The sequence below is a fragment of the Eubalaena glacialis genome, chromosome 10 (assembly GCF_028564815.1).
Source record: "Eubalaena glacialis isolate mEubGla1 chromosome 10, mEubGla1.1.hap2.+ XY, whole genome shotgun sequence".
Taxonomy (NCBI): domain Eukaryota; kingdom Metazoa; phylum Chordata; class Mammalia; order Artiodactyla; family Balaenidae; genus Eubalaena; species Eubalaena glacialis.
The window spans coordinates 106,719,343-106,745,878 of record NC_083725.1 but is presented as its reverse complement, the minus strand read 5'-3'; the positions used below and the strand labels follow the sequence as shown (position 1 = coordinate 106,745,878).

The window sequence follows — 26,536 nt, the reverse complement described above, 5'->3', positions numbered from 1 at the left end:
TAGCTCTATTTGTATCCAGTGTTCTAGGTCCCGTCACACAGGTACTATAAAGCGTAGTCTGCAAAATAATAACATCAAGAGTTGTTTTTTTAAGAAAGAAAGTATTAACATATTAATATGTATGTGATAATAGACTCCTAGGTATTCCCCCCACCCCCACTGTGTTTTTCCTTTGTGATTGAAATGAAACGGTTCAGCAGCGTGGGGGGTGGAGAGAAGGAGAGAGACGGGGCTGAAAAAGACGGAATCAGACTGCTGGCTCTTCCGGAGAGACAAAAGTGAAGACTGAGGGTGCCCCGAGGGCAGCCTGGCCCTTGTCTTTTTGTGAGCAGTATTGTAACCGGCTGTCCTCCTCTGGAGGGAGGGCCCGGCGCCCTTGATGCCCCATGGTATGCTCTCTCTCTGAGGTACAGTGCATTGTGGGATTGCTACCCGGGGATGCCCATCCCCTGGCCACGGGTCTGGTCCACCGCAGAGGGAGGAAGGCTCGGGCCGGGCCTGGTCTCTCTTGAGCCAGGTACTGGAGGGTGTTTGGAGGCCCGGTTGGCAGCTAGCTGTGGCTCAAGGAGACCCAGGTGGACGTGGAGGGGAGAAGAGGTGGGCGCTGTCAGAACAGACCCGCCCCAGACTGTAGGTATGGGGATGTCTGCTGGGGACTGAGGTACGTTGGTAAGATGGTAGGGAAGAGTAGGACAGAGGTCAGAGGAGGCTCGGAGATGGGAGATAAGCGCCTTTGGAGGCCAAAAGGCAGAGGCTGGTCTGGAGAGCAGAGGATGCCACTGCCCTCCGTTTCCCATCATCTGTAGCCCCATCAGCCCCTCCTCCCCTACCTCCCAGGGAAAGAAACGATCGAGAGAAACCTGGAAGTGAAACGGGTTTCTGATTCTGTCAGGGCTGCACAAGCCCTTCGTCATGCTGCCAGTGGCACCAGTGCCCCCTCAGGCCCCCAGACATCCCGGCCATCTAGGGGTGGGAGCAGGGACAAACTGAGGAAGGCGCCCTCCCCAGAGGAAGTGAATGAGCTTGGGGCATCCGGCTTAGCCTCTGCCTCGAGTCACAGAATCAGAACAGTGTATGTGAACTAAACCTGCCTGTTACGGTGCCGGTGGGGTGAGGGGTCACTGGGCCTCCGTGCAGGAGAGGGAAGAGCGTTGTCCTGAGTACAGCCAGCAGTAGCCGCAGCTGTGCAAAGTGGGCTGGGCCAAAGCCCTGCTTCTGAACTTGAGTTGCTACTGAATTTATGAGTGTGCGGATATGTCTCTCTCACCCTTCCCCGTTAGCTGATGCTCCCTGCCCTGCCCAGAAAGCCTCTGGATGGTGGGCAGCGCTGGCTGGCCATGCTGCCCTGGCAGACAGCGATGGAGTGGGTGAGGGAGGCCAGGACGGCTGTAGTTCAGAGGTTTGGCCTCTAGGGGGCAGCAAAAAGCATCTAAAGGGGGAGCGGGTGGCATCTTTCCTGGACCTCTCTTGGTCCAATTTGCACCTTTCCTATGGCCACAAATGCTGCTCATTCCTGGGAGGGGGAGGGTATTTGGGGAAACTGTGCAGTGGTCCCTCCACCAGGGGTCAGAGACCACATCCTACTGCCAAGCAGCAGTGACCACCCAAGCGTAGGCTTGTGGGGGGCGGGGACTAAGGGGGCACTTCAGGGGGAGCTCAGGGGCTGAGTATCTCCTTCCAACCTCAGACCAAGCCTGCGGGAAAGAAGAGAAAGTGCACGGAGAGGGCCAGGGCCCGGCTCCCCTCCTCTCCAACACTCCGGGTCGGAGGCCCCGTTCCCAGCAAACCCTGCCTGCTCAGCTTCCCCGGCCCCCCTGCGAAGGCTCTGCCTCCTCCCTCTTCTCAAGCGACAGGCTTTCCTGCTGCTCTCCCAGCTCTCTATAGACTCTATTTTTATATCTATTTAAACATAGAAATGTATAAATATATAGGATATTATTCATAGATATATAGACGGGATTTAATCTCTTACTCTGTGTGTATACGTACTGCATATGTCCATATATACAATATATATGCTGTAGCATTTGTATCATACACTGCACATACCCCTGCTTCCATGCACTCTCCTAGGGAGACTGGATTGCATAGGTATTTCCAGGGCGATACCACTTGAAGGGATGGGGGGATGGGGAGAGCCAGACGGAAGAGGAGGGCCGTACCATTTTCCTCCCAAAAGGGCACTTTTTCTCCCTCTGGCTAACACACAAAGATCACCTCAAAGGCTTCTTAAAATATCGCAGCTCCATCCACTCAGCTAAAGCACCCTGTCTACAGATAGTAGAGAGAGGCCTTCCTCCAAGCAGGAGAAGGGCCCTGTGTATCTCTGGACATAATCTTCCCTCCTCGAAGTTGGAGGAGGGAGCCAGCCTAGAACCCATGACCCAGCACCACGTCCCCCAGGAGGCCGGCATCTGCAATGGGACTGTCCCAACCTCACCTGCCCTCTGAACATGCCTTTCTTGTCTAAGGAAAAGGCACTCCCCACTTTGGCTGTCCCAAGCTGGCCTGGCTGGGCCTGCTGCTTGAAGGCGCAAGGGGATCCAGAGCCTTCTACCCAAACTGGGTGTAGGGACCAAGAAAGAACACGAATTCTACTTGGAAATCTACCCAGACCAGAAACCACGACCAGCTCTAGATACAGAATTCCTGTTCCTACGGGGAGTGGGAGAAAAAACAAAGGAGGGAGGAATCTAGAAGTTCTCTTTCAACCCCCAAGCCACTTCCTGGACCCCATGAGGCTCCAGGTGAACAGCTAAAATGATGCCCGCCCCACAGCCCAAGCTGGGGCACGTCTGGTCCATTTCAGTCTCTCCACGATCATTTTCAACACCCTACATGCTTTTGCCTGTTTTCTCCTTCTTGATAACACTTCTAAACAATTGGAAAATATTTAGACATCATCTTAAATAATTACAAGGTCCCTTCTCCAAATCAAAGCGTCAACATAAGCAAGTCAAAGAGAGGGGCCTCAGCAAGACAACTCAGCATGGAAACAGGTAGCAGGGGCGGGGTGGAGACCTCCAGCTGCCCCAGATTCAGGGCCCAGGACGTCGAGCCTGGTCTCATCCTCCAGTGACGATGAGGAAATGAGGGCCTGCCCAGCACCATAGGATGTTGCCCGCAGCCATCGAAGGAAAAAAAAAAAAAAAAAAGCTGCTGTTGTGGATGCCCGGATTCTCATATTCAACCAGGCAGGCGAAACTTGGAAATTGGGACATGGCAAGAGTTACAGACAGGGCTGGGCTGTCCTCGGGTCTCACAGATAGGTACAAAATGGCAATGGGTCTTTTTTTTCCTCCACTGAGGAAAAGCAGACCATTTTAATCACAAGGGCTTCTGGCTCCCGAGCTCTGCGATGTCTCTACTTGGCACAATTGGCCACAAACCTGATCTCACTTCCCGCCCCCTCCATGAACCGAAGAAAGTCACTAATCAGCCAACCCAATGAGGACAAGTTTCAATTCTAGAGACACAGACCTTTCATTCTAAGCCAATGGTTGTCACTCCTAAGCCAGGGGCTGAGTTTAAGGGCTCTGTCTCGTCCGAAGGGACGAGGATGCAAGGACCGCCTGGCCACAGTTTTTTGTACTTATCAAAGGGAGGTTAGACTGCCCAAGCATGCGGTTCCCTGGGCCAAACCCTGAGGGTCCCCACAGCCCAAGAGTCCTTCTCAAGGACACAGAAGAGTGGAAACGCCAGGGATGGAAATCACGGGTAATTGCATGCAGCATTCACAGGATAGAAGCACTGGAGCCTCCAAGGAGTAAAGACTCTGTCAATTGCAGTGGTGTGTCACCCAAATTGCTCCGTGTCCCAAGGCAAAGTGGCCTTCAGAGTGTCATGGGCACCTGGAGTTTTAGAGATGCCTTCCCAAACTTCAGGACCCGCCAGAGAGCTCATCCTCTCTGAGGTCTGGAGTCTAGCGGGGCAGGTGATGGCTAGCAGCCTCGTGCTGCTAGCAGCTGCTCATGCTCCTGGCCCAGAGGCAGGTGGCCAGCTCCTGCCCCTCTAAACAGACAAGGTAGACACTGGCATTGGCCCAAAGGACTTTTTCCCTTCTGGATAAAAATTGGAGCTAATTTCGGCCACGGCCTCCTGAGAGGAAACAGTCGCAGCCCTGATGTGGTACTCAGGCAGCCATCAGCGATTCTCTCCTCCTGGTTTCCAAATGAGTGGTCTAGGGGAGGACTCCCTATCTCCTGACATAGTGGGTGGGGAGGTGCAGAGGGGGGCAGGAGGAGGCGTAAGGCAACTGTTGGCTAGAAGAAAGGATCCCGACTACTGTTTCTGACCCCTACGGAGGCCCACCTTGCCAGCCATCTCTGCCCTCAACCCATCTTAGTCTGTGCAATGTTCAAAGGAAGCTCCCACAGACACGGTGGTTTGGGTGTGTGGTGGAGAGGAAGTTGGGGAGGGAAAGGTGGACCCTTGTGCTTTGCACTTGACCACAGTTACTGACCCTGATGGGAGGAGGCGGATGGGGAGAGAAGACATCGGCCTAAAGTGGAGAAGTGGATGAAGCTGGGAACTTCAAAGCACGAGGAAGGGCTCTGGGTCTTTCCTTGCAAGTTCCTGCTAACTCTCTCCTTGTTCAGAGGAGGGTGGGAAAGTACGTGCGACTGGGGAGGGGGGTGAGGGGTGAATGTCACCAGGCAGGGGTGCATTGATTTGTTGAAGAAGGCAGCATATGAGGCCTGGCAGTGGGACAGTCGGAGAAAACCAGTTGGTTTTTTGTTTTTTGAACATGCTACATCACTGTTGAAAACAAACAAAAAAGTTTCAAAAATAATATATAATATATATAATATATTTATATAATGAAAAGCTATCGACTAGCAGCAATGACTCTAAAGTTATCTTAGCACCAAGACCATGGGGTAGGGGGAAGGGATCTGGACGGGGTGAAGGTCTGGCAGGACAAGGAAGGAGGGGGTGACATGTTCAGTGTTGATGACAGTTCCACTCCGGTTCTCAACGGTGGCATGAGCCCTCGGAGACAAGATAAACCAAGAAGGAAGGAAGCCACCACAGTTTTCTAATGTCTGAGCCGAGCAGGTGGGGGACGCTGGAGCCATGCCTGTGGCCAGATCACACCGTCCTTTGCCCACCCTCTGCCAACTGAGAGGGATGGCTCCCGACAGACCACAGACAATGCAGCTCTTCCTCCCTCCCCCCAATATAACCTGCACCCACGATGTAGGATCTCTGCATATCAGATATGCATACAGATGTGGAAACATGGACAGAAGTTTTTAACAGCTCACGCACATTTTTTTTAAAAACTCCCTTGCGAGGTATACTGGTAATTAAACGAACAAAAGAGCATTGATCAAGACTCCTCTAGATTAAACCACTACTTGCCTCAGGGAGTAGGCAAGTGGCTATTTCTAAAGCTTATATCTCGGTGTGTGTGTGTGTGTGTGTGTGTGTGCATGTGCGTGTGCGTGTGTGTGTGTAGGCTGATGCCTTGAGAGTCCTGTCTTACCTCTTGTGTATTCCTTTCTTTTAGGACGTCTCTACCCTGTTCAAAAAAGGAAGCGTTCGCCGGCATAGATGCATTACCCACTTTCCCACTACCTTCCTGCCAGGCTGCAGGGCTTGTCATCAGCCTTACTGCAAAAGAAGGACCCAATCTCTAGAGACTCTCATCGGAGTTATGCATAACCCAGGGCACAACTTGCATTGACATCTCCTGCCACTGAACTCTAGCAGGCATTTCTTGATTATTAAAGGGAAAAAAAAAATACCCCCAAACACATTATATGATTATAAAGACAGAGTATAAATAATTCATGTAAATTGAATACATACTTTTCATTTTACTTGTTTTTAGCCAAAAATCGCTGCCCTACTGGGGTCTAGACTTCTTGGCTCTTCACTTCCCCCATATTCCCTGGATCTGAATGGGATTATATTATGTGATCCCACACCAGGAAAAACAGGAATGCAAAGAGCTCACGCCCCACCCCCCCCTTCCCCGGGATTTCAAGCTCGGTTGTAAGGCGATTTTGCCTTCAGTATAACAGGTAAAATGTTTAGAACCCAGGAGTCTGGAAGGAGGGATTCAACAGACACGGGACAGGACAGGCGACACGGGTAGGGAGTGGTGGTTGTCACAGTCTGACCGACACTTTTGTTTCTGAGACAGTGAAGGAACGCTGGTCAGGAAATGAATGAAAATCTCTCAAGCTGAAGTCGGGTGGGAGAGGGAAAAGTCAAGTACCCCGATCCAGATGCACAGCCCACTCCATCCCAAATGAGAGATCTGATTCCACTGGACCAGCTGGTCAATGAAGAGGCCAAGAAACCCCCCTCATAAAACCAAACAAGAAAAAAAAAAAAAGGCAAGAACAATACACCCAAACCCAAACCCCTCAACCCCCAAATGAGAACAGAAACAAAATGAGCTACCTAAAGGTGATGACAGACCCGTCATTTTAGCTTATGCGGTTGGTTGACTGTGAGGTGGGAACACGTGTGGCCCCAGCACATGCTTCTGTGAGTGAAAATGAGTTTCCACGTGTGTTGCAGCTGCCAAATTTTGTAGACGAGAGTCAGTTTCTGACATTATTCCTTTCCCAGTAGCTTCTGGTGGACGTGTCACCTTGGTTTTTAACATTTTTTCAGTGTGGGTTTATATATATATATATATATATATATATAATATAATATAATATATATTTATATAATATATCAAAGCTTATGAGTATAGATTAAAAAAATATTCAACAGCTTAGTGAACTCTGCGATCCGGCTCCCTAAATATCCGGAAAAAACTCTGACCCGTGGTCCACGGTCTGCAGCACTGGCTTCTGTTCCAGCGCGGACATCCTGCTGAGGACCTCGGCCGACAGTGTGTAACTGTTGCCAGACTTCTCCTCGAACCAGCTGTCCAGGGCTCGCTTGGCATCAAAGTTGGCGATCGGAGGACCGTTGACAGCGATGGTCAACAGGTCGCTGAGCTGCTCCAGAGTCAGGCGGGAGCGGTGGTTTTTGCAAACTCGCTGCAGGGCGTTTCGGCCTTTCTCGCAGCAAGCGGTGGAGGTGGGGAGGACTTTGAGGACCTGGATGATCTTGTTCAAGAGTGGAAACCTCTGCTTGTATTTGCAAATGTGGCCGATCAGGTCTTTGAAGCCGTTTTTGGTGTAGTAATCAGCCTTGAGTTCCCGCCACTCCATCAGCAGACTCCCCCTGGGGTCCAGCCCTTCCCTGCAGACATCCCGGGAAAAGGTGGGGATGGCCTCCAGGTGATCAAAGATCTGAACCATGTCCTCCTTGCCGTAGCTCATGAGCTCCTCGCTGTTCCTGGGCCAGGCGGCCAGATCAAACACCTGGCAGGCCTTCACGAAGATCCGGCTGCGGGAATCGAACCTCTGAGCCAGGATCACTTGGGTCTTCTGGCAGATCTTCTCCCGGATGGACTGGAACTTGGCCTCGGCCACCCTGAGGTTCTTCGTGGAGATCCCGTTGAAGCTCTCCCGGAAGTTCTCCTCGAACTCCTGCAGGTACTCCCCCGGAGAGTCGGCCAGCCGGCTGATCTCCTGGATGGCCTCCTCGAGCTTGTCATCCACCTGGGACACCAGGAGGTACTCGCCCTGGAAGACGTAGGCCAGGCGTGACAGCACGGCGATCACGTCCAGGAGGAAGTAGATGAGCTTGATTGACTGGTAGTCCATGAGGAACTGCAGCAGGGCCAGCGCGATGGCCGAGGCGTCCGCCCTCTGGGTCTGGCTGCTGACATCCTTGAGATGGGCCACCACCTCCAGGTAGTCCTTGATGAGGGCATTGAGGACGTTCTGCTCTCCGATGATCCACCTCACAGCCCGGATGTCCCCTAGGAACTCTGTCTCCTCGCAGAGGGTGGACGCCGTGGACCGCAGCTCGCACATGAGGCGTGGCGAGTAACGGTAGAAACTCAGCAGCTGCTTCAGATTGTTCTCCAGCTCCTCCAGGCAGGGCAGCTCCTTCCCACTGATGGCATCCAGGATCTCCAGGTGGGGCCGGTGCACCATGAAGGGCAGGCACAGCAGCCAGGGCAGTGTCTTGCGGATCGTCATGAACATGCTGGCCCGCAGGCTGGCTGTGACGTTGGCCCCGTCTATGCCCAAGCCAACGGTGGGCTTCTCATCCTGCAGCCGAATGCCCAAGGCGGAAAAGGCCCGGTCAAGCGCCTGGAGATAGCTCTCTGTGCTGGAGAACCCCAGTTCCTGCAGGGACAGGAACTCCGTGGCCGGGGGCCCGTCGCTGCTGGTGTATTGGACGTAGACCGCCACTGTGTCAGCCAGCAGGTCGTCACTCTGTCCATCCAGGATGATGCTGAGGCACGGTGACTGGCGGATGCGCTCCACCAGGTCTTCGCGCAGCGCCCGGGCGATGTGATGGATGAGGATCTGGCAGTCTCCCTCGTTCATGTACTGGTCCACCACCTTGAGCTCGCACTTCCGCAGCAGCTCGGCCAGGGGCCGGAAGTCCAGGTAGGGCCTGCCCTCCAGGGCCAGGTGGTAGGCGGTGTTGAAGAGCAGGGTCATGTTGCGACACATCTCCTCCGTCTTCTCGGGGTGCATGCGGAGCTTGTACAGCTGCAGGCACTTCTTGTGCAGGTTGCTCTGGCTGTGCAGCTTGATGGTGTGGATCTTGAACTGCTTGGAGCCGATGATGAAGGCCGAGGTGCGGGAGGACTGCACCGTGTACTGGCGGCAGACGTGGCACCACATCTCGTTGAGGGTCGGGGAGTACCGCAGGAACCAGAATTTCTTCAGCCACTCCTGCTTGAAGCGCCGGATTCGGCGCCCGGTGGCCGACGACATCTTGGAGGGCTCATCGGTGGCCGTCATCATATCGTTGGAGACGGATTCGTCTGCCGAATCGACCTCCTGGTCATCGTCCTCCATGATGGCAGGGCCGGAGACCATGCTCTCTGAGGCTGGAAGACAAATGGGAAAGAAACAGTTACACCTGCTGGAAAAAACATAGACATTTCCAAAATGAAGGAAATAGGGCCCAAAAGGTAGGTGTCGCATTTTGTGAAACAGGAGCCGATCCCTATGACAGACTGAATCCCAACCTGGAATTCATTTATAAGCACTCTTGTCGTCCATGCATGTCTCATCCTCTTTGTGCATTAGCCCTGGGGGCCACCACGCTCCAGGCTGCCTGCCCTCACCTTCCACGAGTAGGTGCTCAAGGAACTTAAATGTTCTGTATCAACCCAACAGCACAACTAGGAGAGCAGAGCTGCTGGAGGAACAGAGCACATCAAAGGTTCCATAGTGGTACAGCAAGGACGTGGGACTCGTCCCACAACCAAGGTGGTCAGGGGAAGGCGTGCTGCCCTCAAATGAAGGGAGCTTGGGCCCCAAGTGATTTTGGGATCAGAATGCAGTGTAGTTAAGATGCGTGCTTTGAATATCTGAAACACCTCATTCTGAGCTCAGGGGTGCGGTTAAAATAGGAAGTGCTATGTAACTCTCTAACTCAGCTACAGATGCGTACTGAGAAACCTTCCTTGTGGTTGAGCATCCCTAAAAGATGCAGGCAGCCAACAGAAGACGGCAAAGGCAGCTAAATGCCCTGTATCCCCGTCGGTAAGGCCGGGGGCTCTCCCCCCACGGGACAGCCTGCCTGACACTGGGAGAGAGAAAGATTGGGTTTAGAAGTTGGGCTTTGGGGTAAGACACCGGAGAAGGGCAACGGGTCAAGAACACAGCACACACCCCTCCTGCAGCAGAACTTCCTTTATTGACGAGGAGGATACAAGGGCAAGACCCAAAGCCCCCACCGGAGCTGTAAGGCGGCCTGTCGGAGGCACCAGAGGGCGTGCGCTGCGGCCGGTACCCATCTCCGAGCTCCACGCCCCAGGTCTCCCCAAAGGTGGCTCCCCTGGGGAGCGCCAGGCCCCCCTCCACGCTGCCCACCACGTGCTCTTCCCTCTGACAACAATCTCATCCACACCAACTTACCTGCGGGGTCTGAGAATTCGGGGAGCTCCAGTACCTGTGCTGGCAAGGTGGGGGGCTCAGGAAGCGTGCCAGACTTAAGCATGTCTAGTTCGGCCTGGAGTTCCCGGACCTTCTTCTTTAGGCGAATACAGTTAGGGCAAAAGGAGGTGGTGGGCAGCTCGTGAGGGTCGGATGCAAGGGAGGCCTCGGCGGGGCTGTCGGCCTTGAACGACGAAGGCTCCTCCTCTTCGTCCTCCACTGGGCCTGCCTCCTTGGAAGCCCCTTGGGGGATCTTCCAGTCTCCTTCCCCCTGGGTCCGGCTGACATTCTGCACGCCATGTGACACAGTCATTGCACACTGACTGTAGGCGTCGTTCTGGTACTTGGGGACCTTCCTGATGACCAGCGAGGTGCTCAGTGCCAGCTGGTGGGCTTCTACCTTTGCAGATTCCAGCGAGGCCTCCAACACATCCTTGAAAATGAGGTCGATTTTCTTCTTCTTGGCCTGGGGGTGCACGTCCCCCTCGTCAAAGCCACGCTTGTAGGGACTTTTGCCCTGTCTCAACACGGGGAGCTGCAGGGGACCCCTCAGGTCTTCTGGGTTATCCAGAGCCTGCTCAGACTTCTCCCTCTGCAACTTCTTCTCTCCTAGGAAGGAAAACCAGGGTGTGAGGAAGTGGGGAAAAGCCCCGAAGAGGAGAAACCAACAGAAAACGAAGCGCTCCTCTCAGGAAGTCGCTTGACACATCCCTCTGGGTCTGGCCTAATGGAGCAGGTGTGGCAAAAAGGGAGGTGGATTACTCAATGGATCACGGGGTCTAGAGTCAAAGCACCCGAAAAAGTGGGAAGAACTCTTTTTAAAGAGACTGTTTCAATGGAGCTTTATGTGTAGAAGCTCTATGTTTATAAGTGGAGCAAACGCTATAGGGGCGGGGAGTTGGAGGTTAAGGAACTTGCCATCCTGTCATCCTAGAAGATGACATCCCACGTGATTAGCCGGGTGGGTGGTAACATAGTTCAGCTAAGTGCATGTGGAGTCCCCATCCCTTCGGGCTGCTCCTTCAGTCCCAGCAATGGGAAGATGGCTGCTTCGACTTGGTAAAAGGTACACACGAAAACACTGAGTCCCACTCCTTCCTCCTCCCTGACTCTTGGGAGACAGCCCTGTTAGGGCAAAGTCTGCCTTATAGCAACTGTCCTTTCTAATTCTCCCAGGAACCGGAGGCCTTGGATTACGTGAGGAAGCATGGCCTGAACCTCTGTGGCTCTCACGGATGACCGAGGCAGGAAGAAAAGGGAAGTCAGGCATACCGACAGCAGCTGTGAGCTCCAAGATGGCAGCCCCCAGCATGATAAAGCACAACACGCCCACGCGGACCCAACACACGCTCAAACTACAGTAGCTGTGTGTCCTTACCTGACAATTCTAAGGACATTTCCTTTTCTATTTCTTTCTATCATGTAAATGACGTCGAAGACCTTGGTGAACGCCCCAACAATATATTATGTTAGCCTGATTCTTCAAAATGGCCAACACAGTTGCATAAATTGCTATAGATGTGTGGATGTTGCCTGGGGGGACTGATGCTAAGAGGGACCCTCAGAAGGTCCTGACAGCCGTCTATGGAGCTAGAACTTTCAAAGGCTTCCTAGATCAGGGGCGGGGCCCTGGGAGATGTGACTCTGACCAACGACTTGACCTGAATATATGTTGTAATTAGGCTTCTGAGAGCTGCGCTTGCTCGAGGCCTCCGAGTGAAGACCAAGGGCTCTCCATGTGCAATCCAGATGTTCCATGCTGTGACCAAGCCTTGGCATCCCACAGCTGACATGGGGTGATGTACCCTGGCCTGTGTATGACTCCAGGTTTCCCACAGGTCACAGCACAGAAGGGAGCAGCCTATTCAGGATGATCCTTTTCTGTCCTCACATGAACACTTAAGGAATGACCTTATCTCCCGAAGGCTCCAAGGCTCCTGAAACTCAGGCGGCTCCCCGCAGCCTTGTTTCTATAACATCTGAGGGGCAGAAAGGGTGGAGATGAAGAGAACTTTTAAAAAATGCAACATGTTCGCCTTACAGATCAGACACTTGCCCATCAGAATCTCTGAAAGTCAAAGGCCACCCTTTCACTTTCTCATGGACCAATCAGGCAGCAAATAGCTGAGGATGTCAGGAGGTCCAGGATACGCATCACCGGGGATTCCTCATGCATCTCTACTCAAGGACAAGGTTATTCAAATTTCCTAGGATGAGCAGGCGATTTCTTTGGGCTCAAGGCCCCCGGAAAAATCTATGGGTCAAAAAGAATCTTTAAGCATTATGAAATTGATTCTAAAGCCTCCATAAAACATGAGGGAAACACCACAAAGAAAATCAATGACCCAAAGTAGACAAAAAACATAAATTCTTTGAATACATGTATTAGATGCATCCTATTCTTAAAAGATAACCACAGAGGAATAATTTATACTCTTCAGGAAGCAGTTCTGGGCTCCAACTAATGTCTCTACTTAATAAGAGCTAATAAGTCACGCTCTGGACTTCACCAAGGCTCCAGCCTCCAATTACAAAGAAGCCTCCTCCCATGTAAGACCTTGAGTGGTTGAGCGTGGGGAATGCCCCCTACAGAGCAGAACTGGCACACAGATCTAAGACACCACTAACCGTATCAGAGTCTGCCAAAGCTACAGGCTACAGGGACACACGTCTAAAGGCCACTGAGCTCCACGGCTGCTTCCCAAGGGCTTTACAGCCAAGTCTACCCTCTGCTCTGGCCCTGCCCCATGGTGGCTTCCAGTTTCCTTCATGTTTCCTACTTCTCAGCCTGGCCAGGAATAGACACTCTTTCCTCCTGTATCTTCACACATCTTGGTTTATCTCATTTCAAGTCTGTCTGCCACGCTCCTTTGAACCACTCCTGAAAGCTCACGCCCTTCTCTGAGCGTTCCCCTTGGGTCTCAGGGCTCTCTGAGGATGATGCAGCTTGAGGTGCTCTGGAGTAGACACGGGGAAAAAAGGACATTACAAATCCAGAAGAATTCAAGAAGATCATGGCCAAAGGATGGAACCCGTGTCCTCAGATATGACTTCTCTTGGTTTTCTCTTCTTCTGGCGATATGATGCTTTTGGAGATTTCTTGGTGGTCTTCATTCATTTCTTCTTTTATCCATTCAACCAAGATTTATTGAGCATGTACTATGCATCAGACACTGTTTTACATGGCATCTCCAGAGGTCAAGTGGAAACCATGGCAATCATGTCACAGAAACATGCCTTCCCAAGTGTAATCGGCATGTATGTGCCTAACACCCAGCTCCAAAGAAAACAAGAGATGAGGGTATCTATTGGGTCTCCTTTCACTGCTCATCCAATCACCAGATACCTTTTACCAAGTCAGGCAGCAGTTGTGCGCTCAATGTCCACAATTTGCTTTGCTCTGTTTTGGTTTTGCAGATAGCTTACTTCCAATGGGTCACTCTTACCCCCTTTTCATCTCTTCCCCTCATGCTCTAAATGAAGCTTTACTTCCAATAAGTAGATTGGTCAGAAACATGATATGGTGGGGCTTGGGTATAGGCTTGGTTCCCGGGACCAGATGGACTCTGGGTCTTTGGATGTGTGGTTTTAGTGTAAGGAAGGTCCTGCTGGAAAAAGGACCTTGAGCCCACCCGTTTGCCCTGGTATGGCTGAGGATGGACTAAAGAGGCAAAGGCCTAGGAGCTGGGGAGTATTTTAAACCACTTTCAAATGACTCATTTAAATGGAGCCTGGATAGATACCCACCCACCAGGCCACCACCCACCTCCCTCCAATCTTCTTCTCCTAACAGAGATCGTTCTTTCACAGCATATCATTAGGACTGCCAGGAGTGAGACCCGGAGGAAGCAGGGAAGAAACGAGTTTTGTCTGGGAGGCCTTATAACACTGTAGGTTAGAGCTTAGACCCTGGACTCAGACAGATGTGGGTTAGGAACCTAGCTCTGCCCCTGCTTGCCATGGGATTCTGGGTGAGTCACTGTATTTATCTGATGCTCAGTTTCTACATTTGTGAGGTGGGGATAACAATCCACATGCTATCATTAGTATTAAAAGTTTACAACTGAGGGCTTACGATGGTCAAGACAGACATTGTTCTAAATGTGTTATGTATATTACCCATCTAATTCTCACTGGGCACTTATCGGGCAGGTGCTACTGGGATGATGACATGGGACACCATAGAAAACCTGCTTAGCACATATTAAGTACTTAGTAAATGTCACCTATTATTGCTGCTATTATTGAGCCAGTGGCAGTTCACAACATCCTTCCATCAATTTGAGTTGGGGAAACAGAATCAATTTTGATTAAACTTATATGCTTGGCATTGGAGACTTGTCTCTCTCCCTGATCCTCTGAAACGTCTATAATAGGGCTTCTGACCATGTCTGAGGGAGGAGGACACACCGGGTGGCCATGGCCAGTGCCAGAGCGGCTGCTCCTACCTAGCCCATCAGTTCCCCTGAGTCCCTCTGGGTCTCCCCATTGCTGGTGTACTGTATTTCCCATCGGTTTTCCTAGGAAGCTCCTAGAGAAGCATTTCTGGCCTCCCCTGGGGCTTGGCAGTGGGCGTGGCCCTCCCTTGGGTGTGGGCACTCACCTCTGGCCAGGTTGCGGTGGATGGTCTCTTGGGACATGCTGTGCAGGCGCTTCATGTAGTCCTCGCTGTACCAGACCCGCAGCCGCTCCCCGGGCCGGATGTCCCGGCACGCCCGGAAGTAGATGCACTCGCTGTGCTGGAACGCCAGCAGGTTCTGCTCCCTCTCCTCCCGAGAGATGACCACGTACCTGGGGGCGAGGGGGACAGGTGAGAACGCGCGAGCCACTCTTTGGTGAGTGCCTGCCGGTACCAGGCACGGTGCCGGGCAGGTGCCAGTGGCTAGCCGCCCATGAGCGTGTGGGCATCTGCAAAAGTCTACAGAGCAGCTGCCCCGCCGAGGAAAGGCACACCGGCTGGAGCCAGTCCCTTGTCTCACTGTTTTGTGGACTTCAAGCAAGCCTTTGAACCTCTAAGAATCTCTGTTTTCTGGGACTGGAAATGACACCTGCCCTTCCTACCTCCTAGGTTCTGGTAAATACAAGGTTCAATACCAGATATACAGGTGATTGGAAAACTATTCTTCACTAACTTTTAACCAGGCAGGCATTCCCAGATACCCGCAGGCCTCTGATGGTGGTAAGGGTGAGATCCTTGAACTGTTCTCAGAATGTCACAAAGCCTAGCAGAAATAACCCATGTGAAAAGGGTGCCCACGAGATCAATTAATAAATGCTGAAGATCAAAATCTTTAAAAATAGAGGGTCCAGTGGGGACAGGGGAGGTAGGTAAAGGCAAGGAAATGTGAGCAACCACAGGTTAATCCAAGTCATTTGAAGGTAAGGAAACTGAGGCTCAGAGAGGCTAAGTGACTTGCCTAAGGTCACACAGCTAATAAATGGGAGATTGAGCATTGAGGTCCATGCTTTTCCCACTAGAACTCACGGCTCCTATGTGGGCATGTAAAGCACCAACTCAGCAATGCCCAGATAACCTTTAAAGCTCTGTCAAACCCTCAGAATCTATGGACCTCACCTATTCTCCCTGAAATGACATTTCCAATATCCAACCTGCCACCTCACTCACCTCCAAAAGGTGAGATGATGCAACATCTGTAGAGAGGTGGAGATGTACAGATCAAACAGGCAAGAGGAAATTATTTGGAGTTTTAGGGTTCTGTGCTATCCAAGTGCCTAGGAAATTTGTAGTCAAAAACAAACTTCTTTTCCTTATGCTATGATTTGTCTCAAAAGCCAGGGAAGAAATCAAAGTCTGTCCGACCGGCACAGCCCAAAGAACTGTACTTGGAGCAGTACAAGGGAAACAATAATTCACAGAAATAAATCCAAATGGATAATGAACAAATGAAAGGATTCAGCATCACTAATAAGAAAAGAGGCGCAAAGCAGCACATTGTCTTGTTGGCACAGAGAACTTTTTTACATTGTAAGCTCTGTATTGGTAAAGGTGGCAAGACTAGGGTCTCCCATACTAATGGTGGAGAATAAACTGGCACAACACTTTGGGAAACGACTTGGCAACATGGACTCAAACAAGTATTTGTTCATTCACGTTCACAGCAGCATTATTCACGATAGTCAAAGGTGGAAGCAACCCAAGTGTCAACTGATGGATGAATGGATAAATAAGATGTGGTATATACACCCGATGGAATATTAGTCATCCATAAAAAGGAAGGAAATTCTGACCCACGCTACAACATGAATGATCCTTGACGACACATACTAAGTGAAATAAGCCGGTCATAAAACAACAAATACTACAGGATTCCACTTATATGAGTAGTCAAATTCAGAGACAGAAAGTAGGATGGTGGTTGCCAGGGGATGAGGGAGGGGGAAATAGGGAGCTAGGGTTGAATGGGTACAGAGCTTCAGTTGGGGAAGATGAAAAGAGTTATGGAGATGGATAATGGTGATGGTTGCCCAACAATGTGAATGTACTTAATACCACTGAACTTTACACTTAAAAATGGTTAAAATGGTAAATTTTATGTCATTTGGATTTTTCCATAATATTTGTAAAATTAAAAAAAGAACACCAAAACGTTAAGATGTGGAGCAAGAATGCAAACTCCACATACCACCACGCTGACTGTTCCACTGCTTGTAAGGGAGCAAAAGCTAAAACATCTAAACTTCTGATACTAGAGAAACAACTGAATAAACCATGGTATATTTGTACAATGGAATGTTACTCATCTACAGAGAAATGTTTTCAAAGAATCTTTCATGACATGGAAAAATGGTCCTGATATAAGGCAGAGTGGGAACAATAGGACTGAAAGCTATTTATATTATGGATCTAATCATGCTTTAAAAACAAGCCTGGGTAAACCGCTTGAAGGAAATACACCACTGTTTTAACAGTGATTATCCATTATACATGGTTCTACTTCTTTGTAATTTTCTGTACTTTCCAAGTCTTCCTCAATAAGCAATTATTACTGTTACTCCCTCTCCCCCACCCCCTAAACAAGGAAAAGACATACACCAACGCCAATTCCAGTACAGGGTGGCAGTGGTGATGGTCATGGTGGCCAGCAGCATTGGGAATCTACATTTGTGGTACCCCAGGCATAGCGCCCCTCACATACAATCTCAACTCTCCAACTGCAGAAGTCTGCCTTTTCTTCATACGTGAGATTTCTTCTGAATGTGCAAACTATTTTCTAGTCCCCAATTTAGCAAGAGTCTGGGATTTGACCTAGTGGTGAGCACACCATGGAACTGAGGTAGATCCAAACTTTCCTATTCCCAGACACAGAAGGCAAACCATCCATTCATGTTTTTTCTAACAAGAATCACTTAAATCATAGAGCACAAGGAAAGAAGAATACAGTCTTTTTTTTTTTCAGTTTCTAAACAGCCGTCAGGCTCTAAAAACTAGAATTATTTTCTCTGGCACTCAACTTTATGAGAAAAAGGTAGATGAGAAACACGTAACTATCAGGGATTTATTCCAAAGAGCAACTTGGTGAGGACGCCAGAAGGTTTAGAAAGATTCAAGTCAATTTCCCCTTCCAACTTCTGGTGTTTTCCTACCCAACGAGAATCGATATTTAGGAACAGAGGTCCTCCTGTATAGCACAGGGAACTATATTCAATATCCTGTGATAAACAATAATGGAAAAGAATATGAAAAAGAATGTATATATGTATAACTGAATCACTTTTGCTGTACAGCAGAAATTAACACAACACTATAAATCAACTATACTTCAATAAAATTTTAAAAAATATTTAGGAAGAGAGCTCCAAATCTTTGTATGGATCACGAAGTATCTTCAAAGATCAAAATTGGTTCAGCATCCAGTTGTATTTAGTTGTTCTGAAAGCTGGCGTTTGAAATAAGATCTATATGGCAACTCTCAGTGAATCATAACAATCCATTCCCCCTGAGAAGATGTTTACGCTATATCATTTTTGAGGTAAAGCTAAATGGAGCCAGCTAAGTCCCAACACCAATTACTTCTAGTCAGGTCTCCCCATTTTAAGTATTTTGCAGTAACACCCAATGGCTTGATCCACTCCCAGAATCCTGTCCCCACACAACAATCCCTGTATGAAGAGGCATGCCTGTCCCAATACACGGCTGCGGGTGAACAAGAGCCCTTCCTGGAACAGAAGGCTTCCAGGGAGTGAAAAATCTTTCTATTTGAAGTAGTTTCCAGGTCACTACTTCACTGGGGGGAAGGCACAGAGTATGTCAGAAGGGGGATGGAAAATGCATAGCGCAGGCTGATCTGTAAACACTAGTGCTTATTTGACAGCTTTTCAAATCAGACCCTTTGAAGCAATCAAGGGGGTGGGTGGGTAGTGGTGGTGGAGGGGTGGTTCTGGACTGAAACTTTCATGATGATAATGGATTGTTTTTATTCCAAACTCTTTGCTGACTTTGGGTATTGGCTAGATAAGCACTAAGACAACACTTTTCAGACCTCACCCACTGTGTCTTATCCAGTGCACCATATTTTCTAGCTGGGTCAGGAAATGACTATCAGTTCCAACTCAAGAGAGAAAAATAACCCAAGGGGCATCCATTTTGTTGGAGGGGATAGACAAAGGCCAGGCTCAGACACTCTCACTCAGTGGCTACGCCTCCGATGGAAAGGAAGCTGCCCCAGTCACTGAGGCAGAGATGAGAAAAGACTGACCAAGAAGAGGCTGGCCTCTGTATTCTCACATGCATTGAGGTCTCTGGGCTGGGAAGGTCTTTGGGTCATGCATCCACCCACTAGATGGTCACCCGGACTCTAACAGAACACCACGCAGCCAGCCCTTGGCATGGCTGGAGGCCTCAGACTCTTAGGAGGGATGTCCCCATCTTAAGCTGAAATTGGCTGCCCATTCATTTCCATCCACTGGCCCTAGTTTCACCTTCCTGTTTGACATGCTAGCCCCACAATCCCCACTGAAGCCAAGAAAAAGAAACTGAAATCTTTTCCATCTGAAGTTGACAAGTCTCTTCATCTCTCTGTCCCCTTTGCTTTCAACTTGGCCCCTTTCCCTCCCCAGGACCAGAGGGAGAGGCCAGCCAGTCACTGCTTAGTACCCTGACCTTGGTGGGAAAGACCCTAGGCCCGGTTTCACAGAATCTCTGTATCTCCTGGAGATCGGATAATCTTGATTTCCATGACCATGCTTTTTGGTCAGGAATGGCAGAGGATGACCTGGATTCCCAGATCTGGTTAAAGCAGGCTGGAATCTTCCAGAAAGTGGATGGATCCCTGGTCAGGACATGGGTATTTCCTGCCTGGGAGAACCTCTCCCTGTGACTGGAAGTAAGCCAGGGCAATACACGGATCAGGGGGTCCCTTTCCTGCTGAGGAGACTCCCAAGGGGAGCCAGAGGAAGCCATTTCAATTACTTTGAGAAGCCTCAACTCTAGGTGGGCAGGGCCTTACCTGTGACAGTCAGATACCCAGATCAGTGGGGAGGTGACCAAAAAAAACTGAGTGCCTCAGGGTGGTCCCTGAAGTACCCTGGCAAATGGACAGCCCCTGACCCTTCTGGAGTCTCCTGCCAGAAATGGTGGGGTTTTTCCCCAGGACCCCTGACATAGCTTTAGGGGAAAAAGGTAGAATTCATTGAGCAACATCTCACTTTCGATTTGCAGAGAAATTAAATATAGTGAAACGATTTCATATGTGGATGCTTTGTCTACCTCAGCCCATCAATTCCTTTCCTTTCCTCTAAGGGTGCTGAACACAGGGCATCTGAGAGCTGATGAGATCTGGGAAATGCCAGGGGCACTTGAGTCTCCCTCACCAACATACTTTTCCTCGGTCATCTAACCCCTGCTTTGGGGGCCTCGAGGTTTTCACAGGAAGCGAAGAAAGAGAATATACACCAAAGAAAGATCCTGGAGACCGGGTGTGTTCCAAGTGTGAGATCAATTTCTTTTTATTGCCATCTTAACAAAAATACTTTGGAAGGCAATCTTTGATTCCAGCATCGGAGGGCAGGGCAATGCCAGGCAATAGTCAAGCCATCAGGCTGTCGGACAGGGGAGTATTCAGCTTGGGGGAGCAGGAACCCCCAGAGAACCACAGATTGGGAGAAGGAGCCCAGGACACAGGGACATTGCAGTTGTCCTCCATTCTCCCGCCACGGGGCTAAGCTTGGGCTGGGGTTAGAAGCAGGACTCCAGGAATGGCGGCAGCAGGCCCTGGGCATAGCAGTCCTCCCAGCCCCCACCCAACTATGGCTCTAGGGGGCAGGTGTGGCAGGATGGAGGGTTGGGATATGAGTCAGCCTCAGGCCAGGGAGCAAAGAGGACACACAGCTGAGCTGCACCCACGTCAGAGCTGAGCTTGCATCCGCCACTCCCCGCCTCCCTCCCTAACTCTTAAGAACCCAGCTCTCTCCCCACACTCCAAAACCAAACGAAGCTTCGAGATGTGTGTAGCTAATGCATACGCAGCCCAAGCAAGCAGAGGCAAGGCATGCTGGAACCTGGAACGGGACAGGAGCCCTGCTGGGCTCTGGAGGGGCCAGAGGAGGGGTCGCCTTCTGGATCCTGAGACCTAGGTCCTACTTCTCCCCAGCCACTGGCTGTCAGCCTTCACGCCGGGGCGGGGTGGTGTGGACTCACACCCTAAACGCTGCTGTCGCCTCCCACGGAAACCCCGAAGAGCTTGGCAGGGGCAGGAGCATCCCCCCTCCCAAGTCCCACATCTGGTCTCTGACAGGGGAGCTGGAGAAACCCACAGACCTGGCTTCCAGTCCTGGCCCCCCGACCGACTACTGTTTCATTTGTATGAAATGCAGATGATGATGGTAATAATGATGATCATAATACCCGACTTGGCTGCCTCTCCCACTGTCCTGAGGACCCACTGAGATCACACGTCTGCGAGCGCAGGGAGAAACATAAAGTGCTCTAAGAATGCCAGGTAGTCTTCCCCTTCCTCCGACGTCACCCCCCTCTTCTCCCCGCTCCACAAAAGGCAAGCATGGTAGCTGAGCACACGAGCGAGGGCAAGCGGAAGGCCAAGGCAGGGGCGCCACCCACCGGGGCTCGGAGCCCTGGGGGGTGGGGGGGACAGACCCCTCCTGGAAGGGCTGAGCTCTGCTTGCCCATTCTCGGGCCTCACCCTCCTCGAAAGCAGTAGCATCAGGGCCGGGGAGGCTGATGCGACAGCCCTGAGGATGGAGAGCAGGATTCCATTCAGATGCTCCCCACTCTCGCTCCCCCTTTCCCTGCAAGGCCTGTTGCTACGGGGTGCAGACCAAGAGGAGGCTGACCCTCCAGGCCAAGCAAGCATCAAGCAGGTAGCTTTTCCTGCATCTTGAGCACCTGCCAAAGATGAGGGAGTAGGGCTGAGCCCAGGGCAGCCAACCTGTACGCGGTGAGGAGATGACAGTCCCCCCAACACCCTACAAGGGTCTTCGATCTTGGACACAAGAGACCAGCCCCTGTCTCAAGGCCAGACACCCCTCCTCCATCTCTCTTCCTCCCAGTGCGGACTGGCCGGCTTAGAAACTGTGCTTTCTCTTCCGAGACCTGGTAGTCCGTGCGTGGGCCGGCGCTGGGAGCGCCTCTGGGGGCTCCGCTGGGGGAGCCTCGGCCTGCGGGGTGGAGCCTGTGGGCGCTGCCCCGTCAGGCCCCCGCTGAGATGCCTGGACCCCATCCCGGATCTCTGTCAGCGTCTGGCACATCTGGCTGACACGGCTGGTCAGCTCGGCCATGGCCTGGCCGATGGCCTGCATGCCGTTTGCCATGTCCCGGTGCACGGTCACCAGCTCCTGGCAGAACTGCCGCAACACCTCAGTCTGCTGGGCGTGGGTGTGGAGGAGCTGCCAGTCAAGGCCTGTGCTGGGTGGGCTGGGGTGCGGCCGAGGGGCCCTGCAGGCGGCCTGGGCCTGAGGCGAGAGCCGGGGCAGGGCCTCGGGCTTGGGGCCCACTGTCTCGGACTGGTCAGAGGAGGAGGAGGAGCGGAGCAGGGTGGGCCTGGCCAGGCAGGCCTCTTCCTCTGGTGACGGCTGCAGTGGCCCCCGGAGTGGCTGCCTCGAGGGCCCGGGTGTCTCCTCATCTTCATCATCTTGGGGGACAAAAAACAAAGAAGGGCAAATGATTACAACTGCGAGAAAGAAGGCAGCCCTGGGCTCGGACGCACCCCCCAAAGTTACCTAGCCTCCCCCCACCCTGCTACCCCCTCAGCCTCGTTCGGCACCTGCCCCCTCCCCACCCACCCGTGGAGAAGCACCTGCTCCCTAGATCCCTGAGGTGCTCGGGCCAGGCACCCCTGGGGGGACAGGTGGGCATGAACAGTGCCCAGGTTCCCAGGTCCCCTTCCTTGTACAGGAACAGCGACTTTCTAGTGGGACCCCAGCCCCAGTGATGGCACGTCAACCCAAGGGCTCACTTCCTCTCTCTGCGGCTCAGTTCCTGCAAAGCAAAGGTAACAACTGCTCTACCTACCTCCCCGACCACTTGCCCACCTAGCAGGGTTGTTAAGACTACACAAGAGCACAGACAGAAGGGCACTCTGCAAAGCTCGAAGAGCGACACCTGCCAAAAGGTACTATGATGCTCTAGGCCACCCTGAGTTCCCGCTTCCATGCGGCCATTTCTGAGCTGCTTGGGGCCACCTTGTGGCCCTGCTGGAATCTGCAGCTTTAGGTCATAGAGGGGGAAGCTGACAGGCTGGAGAAGGGAGGCAAGGGATGGCTCTGGGACAGACAAGCCCAGACGATGCAGAGCAGATCTACCCGGGCGACCAGCCCTGCCGCCCCCTCAGCGCCCCAAGGCAGGCTACCCGAGCAGACACATCCCTTCTACCTGGAGCACCTGACGGCACACAGGGACCATCAGACAGACTGCCACTTGTGACCAGTCGCAGGGAGGGGCCCAGCCCTGCACACGCGGGTCTCGGCGGCTCTCTCATGAGCTGGTTCCCACAGCAAGAGTGAAAAATATACAGGCTGACCCTCCTGACAGGCACACCTCCCTGCCTGTACCTGGGGGGCTGAATTCAGAACCACCCCAGAGGAGGTGACAGGAAGACAGACAGATTCACGTTGCCCTGAGCCGCATGCCTCCGAAGGGTCCCGGCATCTCACTTGGACCAGCACAGTAAGAGAGCCTAGTGCCTCATGACCCCCACTTGGCGGACACGCATTCTGGAAGGGCAGGGCTGAAAGAAGTGGGACGGGCTGCGGTGATGCTGCACCCTCCCTTTCAGGGCCTCATTCCACCCAGCCCCTAGCCAAGTGCCGTAGCAGCTGGGAAAAGGAGGCCTGGACCAGCCGGCGGTGGAGGGGTCCTTGGCCCCCTGCCCAGTTCAGGTCACATTTGGTAACCTCATTACCTTTGGTCTCGGGGAGACAGAAGGATGAGCAAGACAGAATTTAAGGAACAGACTTCACTAGATGCTAGCCTCCTTCTTTTTCTCATAATTAGGTAGCATCATCCTGAAACTTGGGAATACACTGATTCAGCGGGAGCTGGCAGACCCAGGTTCAAGTCCTCATTCTGAATCTAGCTCTGAGACCACCTCTGGAGCTGGAGCTTAACTACCTCATCTGGACAACATGGAAGTCGGACCGGATGATCTCTTCCTTCTTTCCTAGTTCTTAATATCTGACTCTGAATGGCCACCTGTCAGGAGTCCCAGCCAGAGAGGAAATTAGCAAGCTCCCTGCGGCAAGGGGCCTGGGAAGGGAAGGCTGGGTCTTTGTGGACCATCTTCCCGAGGGCTGGCGTCCCTGGAGCCCTGCTGCCCGGCTGGTCTCTCAGAAGCCAGACAGCCTCCAGCTGGGACCGCGGGCTGCGAGTGGGGGGAAGGTGTGTGCAGAAGCAGAGCTGAAGGGGGTGCAGCCCCAGCAGGGAAGGGCCTCGAGTGCTCCCCCTTCTGGTGAGCCCCGATAAGCACTACAGCCCCAAAGGACGCCCCGTGTAGGCCAGGAGATTCCACACCCCCCAACCCCTGGCATCCAAGTTCATCCTGAGACACAGGAAGCAGAGGGGAAAGAGGGAGACGAATGCTGAGGGAGCAGAGGGGTGGAGGGGGCCATGGGGAGGGGACCCAGAGCAGAGAGGGAGGAGTCCTAAGGAGAGCCTTGGGGCGGGGGTTTGGGGGGGGTGGGCAGAAAGAGGCAGAATGCAGAGAGAAGAGAAGGCAGCATGGCACCGCGGAGGGGAGTGTGGAAATAACACAGAAATAAAGACACTCGGAATAGACAGACAGAAAGCACTGAGCTTTTGGGGCCTGGGACTTGGCTGGCTTCCTCTCGCGCCCCTCCCCCTCGCCTGCTACACGGGGCTTCCCTGGCTCCTCTCTGTTCCTGGAACGTGCCAAGCGCCTTCCTGATGCAGGGCCTCGGGGCCTCGTACATGCTGTTCTGCCTGCGAGGCCCTCCCCTCCCCTGCGCTGCGCCCCACGGCCCACGCGTACCGGCCGGCTTAACTCTTCCTCACCCTTGGTCGCAGTTCAACTGTCATTCCCGGGAGCCTTCCCCAGCCTCGGTGGACGGCCAGTCCCCCACTCCTGCTCTCAGACAGGCCGCTACATAATTTGCAGGGTCGAATGCAACACGAAAATGCGGGCGCCTCGTTCAAAAACTAGTCTGAGTTTCAGGAAGGCAACCGAGGAGCAGTTAGCCCAGCTCCGGCCCTTGAGAGCGACAGGTCGCACACCCAAGGAGTCAGCCCTGCTCTCAGGACCTCCTGTATTTGTCCTTCATGCCTTCTTTCAAATTTCCTTGAGCAATTATTTAATTAAAGTGTGTTTATTCTCACGAGTTTAAGGAACTTCCCAAGAGCAGGGGCAGGGTAGGTTTTATACCCATCTCTGTCTTCCCAGCTCCCAGTGCAACTCCTGGCACGGTGTTCAGGAAATATTCTCGAATGAATGAAGTGAAAGAGGTAGAGAGGACAGAAGTGGGGGAAGGAGGGAAGGATGGAAAGACGGGGCGAGGCAGAGAGGGACAGGAGAAAGAAGGCAGGTGCAGGGGACTTCGCCAGGGGTGGGTGGGGAACAGGCAGGGGGAGCCTGGGGAGGGGAAGCGGGCGGTACTCACAGCTGGTCGAAGGGCTGTCGGTGCCATCCAGTTCCACCCTGGGGAAGCCGTGCCCGGAGCGGGCTGTGAGCAGCGCTGACTCGATGGCCCTCTCATGGGCAGTGAGCACGATGGCGGGGGCCCGGCCCCCAGCCCCTGGGCCCGACAGGGACTTCTGCATGAAGGCCAGCTTGTCCTTGGTCCTCCGTTTCATGTCATCCCATCTGTGCTTAATGTCCTTGACGGAGCGGGGGACCTGGCTGACGGAGGTGATTTTCCGAGCTATGCCTTCCCAAATCTTGTCCCTGTCGGCATGGGACAGCCGCATGGTCTCCCTCCCAAAGAGCACCGCTTCGTGGTGGGTCACCTCCGTGACCAGAATGTCCAGCTCCTCCTTGGAGAACTTGGGCTTCCTCTTACGCTCAGCCAGGGGCACCACGTTCCTTGGGTTGAATATCCCACAAAGCACAATTGGGTAAATGACCGTCAACGCGGCAGGCCTCCTCCTTCCTAATTGCCGGCCCCCAGCCGGGGAGCCAGGAGGCACCTGGGCGCCCTCGCCCGCTCACCACCACCACACCCTCTTCCTAGCGACAGGCCCCTTCCACTGCTCCTTGGAGGGCAGGAGGAGACGCGGCGTACTCGATGGGAGTGCTGGACGGAGCCGGACGCCTTCAGTTTCAGGCCCTGCCTCGCCTCTGCCTAGCTGTGTGAGCCAGGGCCGCTCAGCAGCCTCTCCTGGTCCCACTCTCTCCATCCGGAACCCGAGTAACAACTGCACCAACCTAGGGGCTTGTTACTAAGGAGGCAAAAGCACAGCGATGTAAAAGAGCTTTAAAGCCCTAAACGGGAATAAAGGATCCTTACTGCGGTTAGGGTGAGGCCACTGCCTCTACAAAGCGATCTTCACATAGGGCCATAGACCCCAGTGGCTTGGAGGAAGACTTTTAAACAGTGAGACTATTTACAGTGGGCTTCCATGGGGTGTGGCCTCGCTGGTGATGCCCATGATTAGGGCGTGGCCACAGAAAGCTTGTTCTGTCCTGCGGCTCTTCCCCTTCCCAGTCTCCCCAGTCCCCACCTCTGGGTGTGTACAGGCTCCCCTCCCACTGGAGCGCTGGCTGGCAGCAGCTCCTTTGGGGGTGGGCTGCTGTGCTTTTTGGCAGCTCATGGGTGGAATGTGAGGACCCCATGAGCACCCATCGGGAGACAGGTTCCACTTTGATGGAGACCAGGAATGACCTCGGCTTCCATCTGCACAGAGCAGCCAGGGGCCCTGGGCATGGGCACAGTGCAGCCCTGACCCCTCTGGCCTGGCACCTACCCTGGCTCTGCAACTCAGTATCTCCACAGTGTGGTTCTGTCCACTCTTTAACTCATGCCCAAGGTCCCAAAGATCCATCCAAGAGAAGAACCTAGGATATGGAGGGAGCCTGATTCACTCCTCTGGCAGGTGCCGAAGCCACAGCAAGAGACAAGGGCACAAAGAT

At 52.7% G+C, this 26,536-nt stretch overlaps 1 protein-coding gene across 5 annotated transcripts in view; it reads right to left on the bottom strand.

Moving 5' to 3' along the window:
* Positions 1-6,354: 6,354 nt before the first annotated feature.
* Positions 6,355-26,536, bottom strand: part of PRDM11 (PR/SET domain 11) — an 82,044-nt gene continuing 61,862 nt past the window's right edge. For 3 of the 5 annotated variants that reach the window (XM_061201617.1, XM_061201620.1, XM_061201618.1), the window contains exons 6-8: positions 14,584-14,771; positions 9,963-10,589; positions 6,355-8,926 (exon numbers count right to left, since the gene is read on the bottom strand). In XM_061201617.1, the coding sequence (XP_061057600.1) occupies positions 6,762-8,926; positions 9,963-10,589; positions 14,584-14,771 (2,980 nt within the window). In that variant the 3' untranslated portion in view covers positions 6,355-6,761. Of the gene's footprint in view, positions 8,927-9,962; positions 10,590-14,583; positions 14,772-21,078; positions 22,088-25,067; positions 25,490-26,536 lie in introns of those variants that run through there. The other 2 variants (XM_061201621.1, XM_061201622.1) reach the window with 2 other exon arrangements.